The sequence below is a fragment of the Tiliqua scincoides genome, chromosome 1 (assembly GCF_035046505.1).
Source record: "Tiliqua scincoides isolate rTilSci1 chromosome 1, rTilSci1.hap2, whole genome shotgun sequence".
NCBI classification, from domain to species: domain Eukaryota; kingdom Metazoa; phylum Chordata; class Lepidosauria; order Squamata; family Scincidae; genus Tiliqua; species Tiliqua scincoides.
In genome coordinates, this window is record NC_089821.1 from 254,484,259 (window position 1) to 254,501,896 (window position 17,638).

At 43.4% G+C, this 17,638-nt stretch overlaps 1 protein-coding gene across 1 annotated transcript in view; it reads left to right on the plus strand.

Moving 5' to 3' along the window:
* The first annotated feature begins 583 nt into the window (after positions 1-583).
* LOC136636570 (spermatogenesis-associated protein 7 homolog) overlaps positions 584-17,638 on the plus strand; it is a 90,683-nt gene continuing 73,628 nt past the window's right edge. The window contains exons 1-2 of the mRNA XM_066611711.1: positions 584-653; positions 15,828-15,902. Coding sequence (XP_066467808.1) covers positions 15,842-15,902 — 61 coding nt within the window. The 5' untranslated portion in view covers positions 584-653; positions 15,828-15,841. The remainder of the gene's footprint in view (positions 654-15,827; positions 15,903-17,638) is intronic.

Consider the following 17,638-nt stretch of genomic DNA (forward strand, 5'->3'; position numbering starts at 1 on the left):
CAGCCAGACCATTGTGGGCCACAAGCCAAGAGAAACTGCCTGCCTATTTAAAGGAAAGTTTGCTACACTCAACTTCCTGTAGATGAGAACAACAGCCTGCCCAGGTCAGGAGCACTAACCGTGATTGCCAGTTCCCTGCTTCGTGTGTTCAGTCAGTCTCAGTGCTGTTCTCCTGCTGTTCCTCTAGCATTGCCATCACCCCTGGATCACCGAAAATATTCACCTTGGCACACACTACTGCTCACCATTCTCTGCCACCTTCACTCTTTTAATTCTTTTTCAAAGGGTTGTTTTCCTTTAGGGACCTTTCCCTCTGCCAAACATGAGTAATTTCACAAACATCTCCATTTTCCCACAACTGTGCCCCTTCTCCTGACTCTCTGGAGGAAAACAATTCCACATGCACTTAAAAGCCTTTTGTGGTTAAAGCCTGGCCCAAGATGACCCTTGCAGTGTGGTTTCTGTTTGCCCTGGACTGTTCATTGCTCCCTGAGTGACAGGTTTGTGGTTCCTGTTGTTATGGGAATAATCACTCAGCTCACTAACACCTTCCTATAGCCTTTGCAGACTTCCTGAGAAAACACTGAAAAACCAGCTCGTCTTCCCTAGAGTCTGGAACGGGATCAGGTTAGCAACTGCAGCAGCCACCAAGGGTAAGAAAGGATCTGGGCTTGTTCCTTTCCCCCTTCCTTGCTCCCCTCTTCACCAGCAGCCTACTTGTTTGGTAAGGAATTAGAGCAGTCAGGAAGAGTGGGTCTTGTTCAAAAGAGCTCTCACTAAAGCAAAGATTCTTTTCCTTTCTATTCTATTTTTTTTTCCTTTTTTGTCATTACAGCAGGTCACACACACACACACACACACACACACACAGAGCGCTGTGGATATTAGGCTTAGGGAGAGAGAGAGAGAGAGAGAGAGAGAGGTGATTATATATATTTATTTGGAAGGAAAACCTGGTTGAATTGTTTTGTGCAGTAGAACTCTCCTGTGAACTGTATTTCATTTTTTGTTTCACATGTATCCTAGCCTTTCTCATAAGATCCAGCAGTTTTTTCCAGACTCTCCATCCTTTCTGATAGTGGTACCTGACCCTGTCAACTCACTGTTCTTGCTTTTACTGGAGAGATTTGGGGAATGCCTGCTAAGAGTGTACTTCAGGGGAGAAAAATTTCCTTCTGACCTTTAAAAAGTTTCATCTTCAGAATGGATCCTATCATAAAATGGCTGCAGCTATCACAGGCAACAATATTTCATCAGAAGGGGGTGGTGTTGGAAGGCAAGGGATGCCTGGTATTTTTCTACTCCTCCGTGTACCGTTGCATCCATTTGCAGCAAAGTTGAAATGTATTCACACACCCAAGCTTCAGAGATTTGTTCTAGAGACCCTGGAAAGGGGGCTGAAACCTAAGTTTCTGGAATTGCCTCAACAAATGGATGCAAAACTACATGCTTGAATAGAAAAACATCAGTACACTTTTTGCCTTCCAATACCACCATGTTCTGAGTAAATGTTGTTGACGGCGATGTGCTGCATCTATTTCATGATAAGATCCATTCTGAGAAGAAGCATACTTGAGGTAAAAGGGAAACTGTTCTCATCAGTTCAAGACACACCCTGCTTCAGAAACCAATACAGAATAAATAAATGCAGCACCACGGAGAGAAAACCTCCTGCAATGTAGGATAAGGGAAGAGAGTGCTTAGGCAGTGATACTTTGTGTGAGACTAAGGGTATTATCTGTAACTCTTATGTAACAGATTATGTACGAGTGTATGTAAGAGTGCATGCGGTATAAGAGAGAATGCACAAGGAAGACAGAGAATATAGTGTGTCACCTGTTACAATCTTGGGCCAGGACCAGGAATCCCAAGTTCAAATACCATTCAGCCATGAAGTTCAGTGGGCATCCTTGGGACAGACACTCCCTTTCAGCCTAACTTACCTCATAGGGATATGAGGCTGAAATGGAGGTGGGAAGACCCATGTGCACTACCCTGGGTTCCATGGAGAAAGGGTAAGGTGAAAGTATAAATATGCTAAAGAGACTAGAACAGTTCTATCTACATACTGGCCAGGCCTAAAGAGCGATGCAGAGCAATCCTATGATTGCTTTCTCAGAAGTGCCAGTGTATTCAGTGTACTCTGGTATATGTGCATAGATTACAGCCTCACAGCACAAGCCTAGGCATGTCTACTCAGAAGTAAGCCCCATTAAATTCAGAGACTTATTCCTAGGAATGTGTGTAGGATTGGAACCTCAGAGATGGAATAATATCAGATCCTGAAAGAGCCCAGTCCTATTCTTCCCCACTCCCTGCGCAGAGGCATTGCACCAAAATGGCTACCACTGCATCCTTCAGGGGGACACTTGAGCAGGTCTCCTCAGGGTAAGGAAACAATTATTCCCTTACCCAGGGATAGGCCTCCACACAGTGGGGGTGGGGGGGAATCTACTTGGACCCGCGCTAGTTAAATAGTTGGCACAGGTTCATGTGGAACCATGCCTCAGGATCAGGTCTGGCAAGAGGGTTAGGATTTGCTGCCACTGAACCTGCCTCCTTCTTGAACTGATCTGCCCATCCCACATCCCCTTTGTCACCCCGTTCTACTCTCCACCACCCCATTGCCATGTCATTTTGCCTTTTCCACCCCATTCCACCTCCCCCACCCCCTCCCACCTCTCCCTGCCACCTTACACTTGGTGGCAGACAGCTCTGGATGCACTGGCACCAGCAGGACGGCTCCAGAATTCACATCACTGCATACTGCTGGAGTGCCTTTTATAACTGGCATTGACCACTTTACAGCAGTCAGTACTAGTGGACAAGGCATGCTTTCATTGCCCAGCCCAGGTAGGATTGAGCTATAAGACTATTATGTGGCCCAAGATTGAGCTTCCCATAATTTCCATTCTACTGCCAGAGTATCCTATACACAGTGCATCTCAAAATAACGTACACACAGTGTCCAATATATTATGCTATAATTCACACATATACAGCATATGGTGTACACAGAAGCAGTTACTTGACTCAGTTAATAAACAGACCAAGTGCTCAAAATGTTCCCCATTGGCATCTATACACTGCTAACATTGTTGACTAAGAGATCTGTAGATATCCAAGAACGTGTGTGCTGGGATGGTTCCACACATCTCCTCAATTTCTTCCCTTAAACATGTGAGTGTTGCAAGTTTTCTGCAATGAAGTATGTACGAATTAGAGCTCATTAAAATGTGCGTTCATTTTTTTTTAGACATTCTGTACTTGGGATCCTGAAAGGTAATTCCCACGTGAAAAAGGAAAATAGTCTGAGCTGTTCATGAATATATTATGCACTCCAAAACAGTGCACACATCACAGTCTATAGTGTAATCAGACATCATGTTTCATGAACACTGCACTTTGTTATTAATAAAGGATTTGCAAAGGAATAGCTAGGATTTGATTAGCTGTGCTGCCAATAGTCGCTTTTGCTAGGTGCTGTGACTTATCAGAGAACTGAGAGCCCTGTGGGCTTGACATCTATGGAATCATAAGGATTCCATATGTGGTAGAATTATTGTGAGTCATCAGGGTTCTTGAATCTGACCTGCAGCAGCAAAACCTAGTCTTTTCCTTTCTGGATCACCGTGAAGGTTTACCTAAGAAAGGAGCTTGTTGCCTAGTTTCTGCTGCACTTCAGCACCACCATTTCAGATGGCCAGGAGTTGGTATTGCAGGTAGAAGATCAACAGGAGTCAAGGGGCAAATACAGTCCCAGCTGGTTCTATAAGGTGTTGTACTTGTCATTCAGCCAGGTACAGACATTCAGCCAGACATAGTTGCTCTCAGACTGCCTGATGGGTGATTTGACAGCCACCTGTGACCTGGCTGATTGACTACCTGCTTCTCAGCTCACCTACCTACTTGGTCAGTACTTGCTTGCCCCCAGATTGCGAACCGTGAAACATCCAGTAATTAAGCACATTCGTTTTTAAAAGTGGTTGGTTATGAGATACCATGCAGACCTGCTGTAACTATATATATTTTAAAAACAACATGTTGTTCAGAAGTGTTGTTGTAAGCTTGAGCATAACAGCCTCCTGTTGCAAAAATATTTTATTGCATCTAATGGAAAGGGAGGAAAAATCCATGCTATTAGTGAATGGCTTAATAAGGCTAGATCTATTCTAACAATTATCTGATAAATAAGTTATGTTCATATGAGACAAAACAGAAGTAGAGTAGATAATTTTTTATTTGCTTTGGAGTTTATTTTCTAGATGGAAAGGCCTAACGTGAATGACCTGAATTTATATTTATTGTAACTATCATCGTTCATGCAATCTGTGTTAAAAGATGATATGTTGTACACTCTTTTTCATGATGAACATAAGAAAATGGATACAACCGGGCAGTGGCGTAGCTAGTGCAATTGACACATGACAATTTTTTAGCACACCCCTCCTCTACACGACAAAATTATTTTCAGTAATAGCCATGAAATGAAATTAATATTAATGGCCAGAAAAGAAATGCAGATAGTGAACATTTTCTTTTGTTAAACTTTGTATATATAATCATGCCAGTAAAAAAAATGACTTCATGCCATTTCAAATATCCTTACTTCATGTTTACCAAGTCACCCATTTTAGCAGAATGCCTAGCATTCAGTAGATATTTTTTGTCAGTTTGGAATAGTGGAGCCAAATGGTCATGAAATATTGTGTGTCATGTATAACAATTCTGTGTAAACATGTCACCTGACCGCTGTAATTGTGATGCATGAGCAGTACCTCACTTATTACCTAGAGATCAGACTGGCCATTGGCCATTTTAAGATGACCGTTTCCTCTGGGTAAAAGAAAGATTGTTCCCTTATCCAGGGATACAGCTCAGGTCATTAACTGCTTCTCTTGGTAGGTGAATATTAGAGGGAACACTTCTCAGTATGTGTTGTTGCTGAAAGGGTGGCCCATGTGATAATTGGGCTCTCCCATATCTTGAAATACGATCAAGATTTCATATTTTCTCTTCTGTCATTAGCGGCTAATGAGTTCTTAGGTGAGAACAAAATGCTTATTTCTGGTCATCACCTGCTTAATGACTCACTTCCTGCTTCATGATGTCACTTCCTGCTTTCGGCCCTCAGCAAGCACCATGAATGCTGATTTAGGCTACTGTATGGAATGCATTTGGCACCCCTGTTCTAGAACAAGTAGGTCAGCAATTCCACGAAAGAACAGCTATGATCACACTGGTCACTGCTGCCAGGTATGTTGTGGGCTTCCCTTTATAGTGAGCATGACTGGGCATGTGACGGGTCCTGTGTTCACTGCCCCAGCTGAAAATGTGCCTGGGGATAGCAATGATAAAGAGAGCAGAGAGAAATGACTGGTCAAACCATATGACAATGCTGCACTCTTTAAAAAAACAGAAAGACTCCATTTAAGTGTTTGGCCAGCAGTGGTTGAAGTACCACCTCACATTCATCTAAAGAGAATAAATGCACATTGCTATTAGCTGTTGCAAATGGAAAGAATAGTTAGGAAGAATAGTTAGGAATGTTTATAGAAAGTAAAATTGGACAATATTGAAGGTTTAGTATGTGGAAGGGGGTGGAATTCCATTCCTTTCGTTGCTCCCCCTGTTGGGGTGGTGAATTGGATGTTCCTCTGGGTTGCTTCTGTGTAGAGTGTCTCAGAACGGAGTCCCTGCAATAAGAATGCTGATAAGATCGGAGTTTTAAAAGTATCTTGCCATACATGTTGTGAGAAGAGCAGGCTGTTTGTGCAAAGTGCTCCCTTTATGTGCAGGGTGCCCTTTCTTCATAGTTCCCATCACCACAGTTTCTGTATGCACACCTTGAGTGTGGATGACAAGAGGCAAGAGGAGGATTCAAGTGAAAGAGGAAGCAGGGAGGAGACTGGTGGGCTAGTGTAGATCCGGCGCAAGCAAGGATCAGAGACAGGTGCATCACCAGGAAAGGGAGGGGCAGTATTGGCCTGGTACCTCTGGTGCCAGGAGGTCTTGAGCCAGCCTTGTCACCATTCAATATTTTGCAATTGCAATTGCAGTGGCAAGAAACACAACTCATCTCTGGGTCAGAAGCACACAGCCTGAGATCATTGCTGCTCTCACTGGCTGTCAAAAAATTCCCTTGATAACCGGGAACCTCCAAGAAGATCACAGCATCCACCTCTCACAGTACTTCAGCTGGTATCTGGAACTGCCTCAGAGTATAGTAAACACCAATTATTGAATTTTGATATTGTACTGGTGCAGACGTTTCAGACATTGCCAGAAATCCTAGAGGAGAAAGGGAGATAGAAGGGGTGACAGGAGGCTTAGTGGGCAGCTGGAGTACCAGATGACAACCATGAGTGGACTCGGGTGCTTCTAGTTGCTGACCTCTACTGAATGTCAACAAGGAAGCAAGTAGGGAACAGCTTTGTGGGTCAGCAGTATTCACTTCTCTGTTTGCTCCACTATGACACTCGAGGCTTCTACTAATTACTCTTTTTTCAATCTAAATGCTCAAATGTGAGAATTTTAATCACAGCACTGCCATTCCAGTATCGTGTTAATGAGGTCTGGGTGCACAAGCATCAGCCACAAGCACTGTTTATTGAGGACTTACAGAGCGCCATGCATTTTATTAAGCAGTGAAAGGCTGAGCATGATGCCCTGTGGACTGATGTTCAATAAAGTTATTGGAGTCCAAGGCCTGATTCAAATCTACTGCCCCTGAAGATCTGAATCACAGCTGTTGCTGTCACCTTTGACCATTTAGATCGAAATTGAGCTAGAACTATTAACAATCTGATCCTAGTCTTCTCCCAGGGGGGGAGTCTCGCCCTGCACTAACCTGCCTATCTCCACTTCCTTTCCAGTCAGACCTCCGTACTGGGACTTGAGCATTTGCAGATGTTCTCATCTGCAGGGGGTTCTGGAACCAAATCCCTATGGGTAAGGAGAGCCCACAGTGGAAATAGGTGGCAGAGGAAAACACTTTACTGGAGAAATTTTAAACTGATTATCTGTGTGCCTGGTATAGTCTTAAAGGGGAGAGTCTATGTGGGCATGGGGGAGAAGTGTCATGATGAACTCCTGCACTTTAAAAATCACCTCTGTGTGCATTACATTAGGGGGCAGCAAAGGAGATCATAACCACTACAAATGTGAAAGGAAATACACTGAACAAATCTTTGGAACAATGCAAATATATTATGTATCCTTTGCTTTTTAGCATTTAAATCATCCTATCCTTTAGTTTTTACTCTGTGCAGTTCACTGAGGGGGTTTTGCTACTGATTTTGTACACTGATAAAAGTGGCAGGGCAGCCACTTGGCTCTGATTAAATTGCAGTTCTATTTTTAAACTCTAATCAAGCCATTAATTGGTTAATCACCTTAATTAACCAATAACTGTTTGTGGCTCTTAAAAGAACAAATACGTCCAAGCACCAGTCTGTTTTGAATTACCACATCAGATCTGATTCAGACGTAGAATCTGTGGAGACATCTTGCAGAAAAAGGAATGAGTTAAGTCCCATTTGGTTGATTGGTTAACAAAAAAGGGTTTAACCAGGAAAGCAAAGAGATAACTGGAGGGAAACAGCTGTGTGAAGCAGCAACAACTGACTGTTTCTTTCCAGAAAGGTCAAGAAACAGTAGTAATATCTGGCAAGTGCAATGCAGACACTGAGAGAGATACTTTTTCATAATGTTAATTGTTCTGGCAGATGAATTAACAGCAGGGACAACTCCTGAAAAGCATTAAATCTATTGACATGTTGGATGAGTTGTCAAAATTGTTCCAGAAAGTGAGGCTATTCTGGATGTTCTGGGCAGTCACTGCAGTCCATTAAAGTTATGATGCTCCTTTCCCTCCACCCAACTATTTGGAAAGCTATGGAACTTTTTTTTAAAGTGGTCCTATTCTAATGGGATGAAGAAACAGAACCCAGGAGAGCGCCTTGCAGATGGAAACACTTCCTTCTCAATGACTGAGATTTAACTCCACCTCCAACTGTCTCCTTGAATGCCTTTCTTTACTGCAGTGGTTCCCAAATTGTGTGCATAGTACCTTAGGGTGCCGCATAGAGGCACCACATGATGTCTTCTGTCACCCCTCCTACCAACTCTCCTGGGCATCACCATCTTGGATCTCACAAGATCCAAGATGGTAGCACCCTAATCTCATGCAATTTGGGTGCCACCATCTTGAATCCCATGAAATTTCACAAGATCCAACATAGTGGTGCCTGGCTGAACCAAGAAGAGGCTGCAGGAGCTCTGTGACCCCAGCAAGTTTGGAAACCACTGCTTTACCATCTCTCATATAAGTGAATGACTGCCATTCACTCAGATGGAGAAGGAAAAGCACTGCACTTGGGTAGAACAGTTGCAATGAAGGCAAACTCTGTCTCCCACCTGTCCTAGTTTTAACAATAAGAATCTTGCACAAAGCTCAGCACTCACAATGATGGGTATTCGGACTGTCATATTAATCCTATCTAGGCAGCATATTCCAGACCTAGTGTTCCCACACCTGCCTTCATCTTTTTTTTTTTCAAATTTGCACCAGAGACAAGGACTGCATTTTTTTATTTTGCTAATGAATGCTACCTGAAGTGTTTTGCTTGCACAATGCTTAACCTTCGTAGGCCGAAAAATGCCTTTTGCCATCACAGAAAGAGGTGTTTAATTCTGCTACTCTACACAGGCTATAATGAGGACCCAGCATGGCTGCATGTTTGAGAGGTGCTTTGACTACGACAGCAAGCAATCAGTTTCTCTGGTCCAGCCCCCATGTGGAGGTCAAGTACTGATGGATGGACTCCCTGGTGGGTACAGTCCTGCCTAAAGCCTGTGTGCTGCAGGTGGGAGTGATAAGTGTATATTTTAATATGTCGAAGAGTTATGAAAATGGAACCACAGTTCCGACAGAAAAGAGGAGTTCAAATAGATACAAGGCTGAGATTACCAAGCACTTTGCAGATTTAGAGAAAGCATACTTAAGCCCTTAAACACAGGGACAGGAGACATGGGGCAGAAACATAACTTGGGCCAGGGAGGAGGGTAGCTGTGCATGCTGGATGTCTCAGGTTCAGTCTCCGGCATCTCTGGTTAAAGACACCCAGAACTAAACTGCACATAATATGCAGCTGCTTGCTTGCTTTTTTTTGGAGAGCATATGGAAGGTGATCTAGATTAGGACCATACTCAGGGCAAACAAAGGCTTCAAGGCAGTGAAAACTTTCCCCTTTAGTGAAAATGAGCCAGGAAGGTATCAGTCCAGATCAGGATTGTGGCAGGATCCCCACTCTCTGTGGGCACTGTTTTACAACACTTGCCAATGGTGCAGAATGTGTAATACCTTTCTGGGCCCAAAGGTAGCAAGGCTAGGAAAGCAACCTGGAGACCTGAGCCCTGAGTGAGCACCTGGAGAGCTAGCTGTCAATCAAAGCCAGCAATGGTTGGTTGGCAACCTTCAGTCTCGAAAGACTATGGTATAAGCCTACAGCACCCAGTAATCTCAGGCGGTCTCCCATCCAAGTACTAACCAGGCCTGACCCTGCTTAGCTTCCGAGATCAGACAAGATCAGGTATGTGCAGGGTAACAGTTAGTCAGCTAAATAAACCTCCTGGCTGGCTCTGTATAAGGGCAGCTTCGTGTGTTTGCTATTCATTCCAAGGGGAAGGCCTGAAATCCTGACTTCTAACATTGGTCAGGACTACCTTGGATCCAGGTGTCCTGAAGGATCTCAGGCAGGGACTCATCCTGAGGGATCAAACTAACCCCTTCTTACTCCCTAAAAAGTACAACACTTGCTTAGGAAGCATGTTCACTGTTTTGAGATCCTACAAAGTGTAGAACACCCCCCTTTTTGAACTGAATTCAGAGAGGTTGAAGATGTTTCCCCTTCTGTAGAAACTTTTGTAAATTGAACAGATGACCTCTCCTTCATCTGTAACTCCTCCTCCAACCTCCATCATCTTAGTCTTTCATTTGTTTCATCTTAGTATTAAAGATGATATTTTCTGTGAATGCCTTTGTTGTTTAGGTATCATTCTGATGTATTATTATTATCAGGCCCTAGCAAAGTACATTATGTGTCTGGGAACTTTCCAATAGCACTTCTACTCTTTCTTTTCACTTTTGTGTGTTTCCCATTATTTTACAGATACTAAAGTCCTGGGGGAGCACTTTTGCTTTTGACTGTAACCATAAGAGGCACACAGGGCGTTTGGCCTTTATGGAAACGTCCCATTAAAAAAAAAACTGAAAGTGCTAGGCACCAGATCAGGAGATTGGAAAGAAAGCCAGACTTCTCACTGTATTTCAGGAAAATTAACCAGATGTTTCCAAGGATGGACCCAGCTCTGGCAGGACCATAAAGCAAATTCTGATACTTATCACATACAGTAGATGTCAGGCCTGCTCTTACGGAAGATTTTATCAAGAACAGAAGATTTCGTACTTTTGATAAGTATCAGATCTTGCTTTGTGGTCCTGCCAGAGCTGGGTCGATCCTCATTTAATGCCACTTTATGTCTCCTATAGTTTCCTGATTTTAAATCAATGTTATGAAACTAAAGTAGTTGCAATGTGGTATCTCAGAGGATTTTCCAGTCATCATTCCACATTTTTTCCCATCCACACAATGCTATCAACAACAGTTCCTGGCTTTCCCCATTTCTTATCTGATGTAAAATACTTACCAAGTCTAGTGCTATGGATCTCTGAGCATAGTCTTTAAGAAACACTTGCATCTAAGCAAATTGCTATGGGTCAGAACTAAAATCCAAGAGTCTTGTGTGTTCAGTCAGCCTTTCTGAGGCTTCTTGGGTTAGCTACATGGCTGTATTTCAGACATGCTCCCTGCTTGTTTCACAGTTCTTTGGTATATGTTGCAGGTAAAACTACAGAGCCCCGGCTTGGGTCTAAATTTCTTGGGTCTACACAATGCTGTCTCTTTTTTCCTGTCTTAAAATAATCTTACTAAAGGTCATTGAAATGTTTGGCTATAATTAAATCAGGGGTGCCCAAACCCCGGCCCTGGGGCCACTTGCGGCCCTCGAGGCCTCTCAATGCGGCCCTCAGGGAGCCCCCAGTCTCAAATGAGCCTCTGGCCCTCTGGAGATTTGTTGGAGCCCACACTGGCCCAACGCAACTGCTCTCAGCATGAGGGCGACTGTTTGACATCTCACATGAGCTGTGGGATGAGGGCTCCTTCCACTGCTTGTTGTTTCATGCCTGTGATGCAGTAGTGGCAGCAAAGGAAAGGCCAGCCTTGCTTTGTACAAGGCCTTTTATAGGCCTTGAGCTATTGCAAGACCTTCATTCATTCATATAAGTTCATCTTTAATATAGTCATTTATGTAAACTTATGTAAATTTATTCAAATTTTAAATATAAATTAATTCTTTTTTTCCCCTGGCCCCCCGACACAGTGTCAGAGAGATGATGTGGCCCTCCTGCCTAAAACTTTGGACACCCCTGATTTAGATGAATCAGCTCCAAACAAAGAGAATTTTAACTCTTTGTTAACTCTAAATAGCATTTTTTAACTTTTAAAAGTATAAGAGCTATCCTAGATTTATACATTTATTTATACGTGTATAGATTTACACTTGGGTAGGTCTGCTAGAAAAGAGCACTTCATAAAGCACAATGTCTGCTACATATCTTACCATTCTAATGCAACTAATCACAATGAAAGTGTCCTTCAGAACTGTGGAGTGAATGCAACCAATTGTTCTCTCATAACAGCATGCTGTGTTGTGGCCAATATAGTTGAGTACCTCTCAAAAGGCCTCAGTACATATTTGGGGGGAGGGTGAATGTTCCCTGTATGATGTTCTAGACATTCTGTGCATTCCTACTGACTTTATCAACAAACTAATGGATAATGAAATGTATATTATTATATAAGTCTTGTGGTTTACTTATCTAAAAATTTTGCTCAAAATACACTGAGATTTTTCTGTAAAGTTGTTAACAGGCCTATACCAAAGGTGGCTGAAGTGCCCATGAAATTCTGCCACCTCCCCTATCACTGCCACCTCCCATATGCACTCTCTTGCCCTGTTCTCCTTTGCTTTGGCTTAGAGTTGGTGTTGATAGCAGCAACAGTGACAAGCACAATGGATGGGATGATGGGTGCGCCACTACATCCTTGCCTCCCAGTCTAGCAGGGAATACTATGGCACTGTCACCGCTACCTCCCACTCACCACCCCAAATCTCATGTAGTTCACCTGTTCCTCCTCCTTCCTCTATTTTAGAACAAGGCAACAGGGATTGAACAAGGAAGCCTGGAGAAGCAAAAGTGGCGTTGCTTCTCCTGGCTTCCTTATTCTGCCTCACTCTTCCTCACTAGAGTGGCAGAGCAAAGAGGAAGGGGGCAAATGAGGACTAGGTAAAGCAACTGTGGAGGTAGAAGATAGGAGCGCATCTCACCTGAGGCAATCTGTCTTCACTTGCCTCATTTCTGGGTCAAGCCCAGAATTGGGTCAAGCCCAGAATTGTCCTATTGATTAAAGTTTCTCCATGTTTTCTACAGACTTTGGCTTTGGGGTAGGTCTTATTTTGTCCGCTAAAGAAACATGGATCAGGAACCCCCCTTATCTTTATCTGCCTCCTTCACCAGAGCACTAGTTTCTGCCTTGAAATAGATCACCACTCCTCCCAGAGGGGGGGAAAGGCTCCACAACAACCATACAGTCAAAACTGGCACTAAAATTGGTCCCAGTAGCTGGCATTAGAAGGCTATGATGACAGAAGTCATCATCAACCCTAAACCATCGCACTTCTCAGTTAGGTGCTGACTGTAAATACAGTAGTGGGGGAATACAAAGACAGAAAAGAAGGCCCAAGGAAGATCTTTCTTCTTACTGGTGTGCTCTTGGCCCTCTGTCTCCTTCCTCCAGCTTGGTTAGATTCAAACCTGCAAAAGACCTGCCAACTAATGTTTTTTGCAAAAAAAAAAAAAGTTTGCATTTCTCAGTATATTATGTATATAGAATTGTCATGACTTTATAGTGTAATATGTGCAAAAGAGATTTCAGTAGAAAATACTGCCAGGAAGTAGAGAGGAAAGAAATCGGCAAAGGAAACAGGGAGAACGTGCAGAACAGTCATATATACAATAATTAGGCTTTTATTATTTATTTGTTCATGTTAGTACAATTCATGTACATGGCACTGTACCAGAATGGGAATATAGATCCGTGTGCTGAGGGGCGTATAATCTAGACAGACACAAGAAAAACAACAGAAGAAAAGGGGTAAATAGAGGCGGGGGAAGGCAGGGAAGAATATGTGGTTATTTCAGTTATTCATTCTGAAGCTTATAGCCCAACCCTAACTAAATGCTGCCCTGCAGACAGCCAGAGACCATGCAGGGGCAGAGGGGGTGAAGCAAAAGAATAACTTACCCTCCTTTACTTCCGCATGATCCCTCAGCTATCATCACACATTTATTATTTAGCTGGCAAAAGTTCAAGTAGAGCGAAGGGGGCATATCACGGATCCAACTGGGGTTAGGATGTAGGCAGAACTTTCCCCACTGGTGCCCACCTCTGTCCACTCCTGACACGCACGTGCACGCACACACACACACACACACACACACACACACACACACCCTGTTCCAACTGGTAGCTCAGCAGGGTCTGGCAATCATCTGGAACTGCTGCCTCTTGCAGCAGCTCTCAGAAAATGGCTGGTGCTGGTGCTGGCAGCACGCAGGACTTCCCTTTCCACTGCTGCAAATAGCTCTGCACACAATTAGTGATAATATTATCTGGAAGTAAGAACTAACAAGTTAAACCAAACTTTATGAAATAGATAGGTTTTGAGCAGAATTTGAGGGCGAGAAGGAGGCTGGTGGCACCACATAAGAATTCTGAAAAGAAGTTCCAGGTCTATGGGGTAGCAAGAAGAAAAGGCAGAGAGTTGGTCTGGTAAACTCCACAGGCTTGTCTCTGCATAAGTGGTTTTTATGACTCCTAAAAGTGCTGTGATTCTCTGGTGTGCTCCTGTAATGCACAACACAGTCCACAAGTTCTTTAGTGACTTTTCAGCCCACAGGGGCTTGTTTTTATGTCCCTTTCAGGAGGGGATTCCAGGGTATTCTCATAGAGCTAAACAGTATTCCTGCCAGACAGACCTATAGAGTGGTAGACATCCAGACTGCCTCAAGTTCTCTCTGCAACATACCCTATAAGTACACTTCCCTATGGACTGCACCCACTGCAAAGAATTAGAGAAGCAGAAGACCAATGAAAACAGCCAAAGCAGCCCTTGGCGGCGGTGTCACTAGGGGGGTGCAGGGGGTGCGGGCCGCACCGGGTGATGCGCACGGGGGGAGTGACGCGCACGGGGGGAGTGACGCGCACGGGGGGTGACGCGCACTGGGGGGTGACACGCTAAAATCGCGGTGATTAGGAGTAACCTGATCATGTTATATACCATTGGATGTGGAATTTCAAGAGGAATGCAATGCAAAAAAGATCTCCTTTCTATCAAAAGTTATGGCCAAATATCTGGAGAACAAAAAATGCATGGATCCCTATGGAAAGTGAATGTGAGCCATATTGCGTGTTTACTTGCGAGTAGGCAAACTTGCCTTAGTCTGTCAGAAAGGGCAGGCTGAGAGGAATCCAAGGACACCAGAATGGTCCTGATCTAATTAATGCAGCCCCCAAAAACACCTGAGAAGGAAGTCCCTCCCTCCAAGCAGATGAATGTATTGAGCCCTATGGAAAGCGAAACTAAGCAAGTAAGCAAACGTGCCTTGGCTGGTGTGGAAGATCAGGTGAAGGAGAGTGCAAGACTACCAGAATGGTCCTGATCCTATGCACCTGAAGCTAAACAAGTGCTCCAGAAGGCAGCCCCCCCCCCAATAAAGAGGATCAAAACAGAGGCTTCAGCTGATAAGATGAACTTTTTTGAGACTCCCCAAACCAGGTGGATCCTGACAGTGACCTGGTTTAAGCAGAAGTTCTTAATTTGAACTGGGCACTGGGTAGGGCTGAAAACCTTACTGATGGGGGGGGGGATACTATTGCAGGCAGGCTACACAGGAAATTCACTTGGTGGACCAGGGCTGGCTTCTGCTCATTTAATTATTTGTTTTACTTTAATTATTTATACTTATTTATTTTAATTTGCCTGATGATGTCACTTCCACCATGACATCAATTCTGGTGGGTCTTGGACAGATTGTCATTCTAAAAAGTGGGTCCCAGTGCAAAAAGTTTGAAAACTGCTGCAATATGGTGTTAGTCACTTGACACTCTGGGGGGCTGACACCACAAGTGACCAAAATCTCTAAAATCATAATTTGAAAGAATAATACCATCATGTTATATATCAATCAATATGTAATTTCATGCAGAATGTGTTCTATCTTTGGTACAGCCAAAAAACCAGTGGGGGCGGAATGATGGTACATCACCACACCCACCACCTGGGGTATTGCCCCACCTACTGCATGGGGGGTGACGCGCTGGTATCCTGCAGTGGATGACATGAACCCTAGTGAAGCCACTGGCCCTTGGTCCCAATCAACATTTACTTGAAAGGAATATATTACTATGTCAGGGATCATTGTCTTAGCTCAGAACAGATGGCATTGGCATCTCACTAACTAGCTAGATATTTGCAACTGTCCCTATAATATAAAGCCTATATATAGCCAATAATATACTTTTTCCTGGGCTGGGCTGTTTTCATGTATCATATATATAGTTTGTCTATAAATGATCAAAATAGTAATTAACATTTTCTACTTATTACTTATCAATATTTGATCATCATTGTTTGTCCTTCAGGGTCCCAACTAGCCATGATCCCTGAGTATTCCCTAATGGGGCCTTTCAGAGGACACATGAGCATCAAAAGTAGCCGTAAGTACTGAAACATTCGATCAAAGAGGTGCTATGCAATCACATTTGAACTTTAAAAGCACAGGAGCAATGTGTGCTTTGGCTCCAAAAATGATATTACCACTTGTCTAGAATACATGGAATGTTTAGAAAGGAATCATTAGGAAGGGTATTGAGAACAAAACGGCTAATATTATAATGCCGTTGTACAAATCTATGGTAAGGCCACACCTGGAGTATTGTGTCCAGTTCTGGTTGCCGCATCTTAAAAAATACATAGTGGAAATGGAAAAGGTGCAAAAGAGAGCAATTAGGATGATTACGGGGCTGGGGCACCTTCCTTATGAGGAAAGGCTACGGTGTTTGGGCCTCTTCAGCCTAGAAAAGAGACGCCTGAGGGGGGACATGATTGAGACATACAAAATTATGCAGGGGATGGATAGGGAGATGCTCTTTACACTCTCACATAATACCAGAACCAGGGGGCATCCACTAAAATTGAGTGTTGGGCGGGTTAGGACAGACAAAAGAAAATATTTCTTTACTCAGCGTGTGGTCGGTCTGTGGAACTCTTTGCCACAGGATGTGGTGCTGGCGTCTAGCCTAGATGCCTTTAAAAGGGGATTGGACAAGTTTCTGGAGGAAAAATCCATTATGGGGTACAAGCCATGATGTGTATGCGCAACCTCCTGATTTTAGAAATGGGTTATGTCAGAATGCCAGATGCAAGGGAGGGCACCAGGATGAGGTCTCTTGTTATCTGGTGTGCTCCCTGGGGCATTTGGTGGGCCGCTGTGCGATACAGGAAGCTGGACTAGATGGGCCTATGGCCTGATCCAGTGGGGCTGTTCTTATGTTCTTATGAATGTTTAGAATGTTTAATGATTGCAATGTTTAACACAGAATATCTCATCAGCTGGCAACAATGCCAAAAGCATCTTTAAAACACTTCAGGTTTTTATGTCTAAGATTTGGTTTGTAATTGCGGTAGCCTTTCAGAAGTGTTATTTATTACATAACTGACATAACTAGGTGAATAATGATATCGTGAGAACAGACAAGGGAGACTTTGGAGAAGCTTTTAAAATGGAATTTGAGTCATAAATGAACTGCCTTCTGTTTGGCAAATGACATTTCAAAAATGCCTATAGAACGAACTTTGTGTGAAAATAATGAAGGAGATAATATAATAATATAAATAAATAAACTTTATTTATATCCCGCCCTTCTCCCTAAAGGGACCCAGGGCGGCTAACAACATGTAAAAAACAAATTTAAGAACATAAATTAGGACAAATAGAAGATAAAAACATTAAAAACACATTAGAGACCATAAAAACAGTAGTCAGATTCAAAGACAGAATAAAAGAGTACAAAAGAGCAAGTCACAGAGGAATCAGGCCTGTAAAAACTTCAAAATGTGTAAAAAAAATGTTTAAAAGGCCAAAAAATCAGAAGGCTTGTGTAAACAGCAATGTCTTCAGGCCTCGCCGGAAACTCTCAAGAGAGGGAGCCATTCTTAAGTCAAGGGGAAGGGAGTTCCATAATGTTGGTGCCACTACCGAGAAGGCCCTATTTCTTGCAGCCGCCCCCCGGACCTCCTTGGGTGGTGGCACTTGTAAAAAGGCCTTCTCTGATAACCTGAGAGGGCGAGCCGGATTGTACGGGAGTAGGCGGTCTCTAAGATATCCTGGCCCAGAGCAGTATAGGGCTTTAAAGGTCAAAACCAGCACCTTGAATTGGGCCCGGAAACGAAT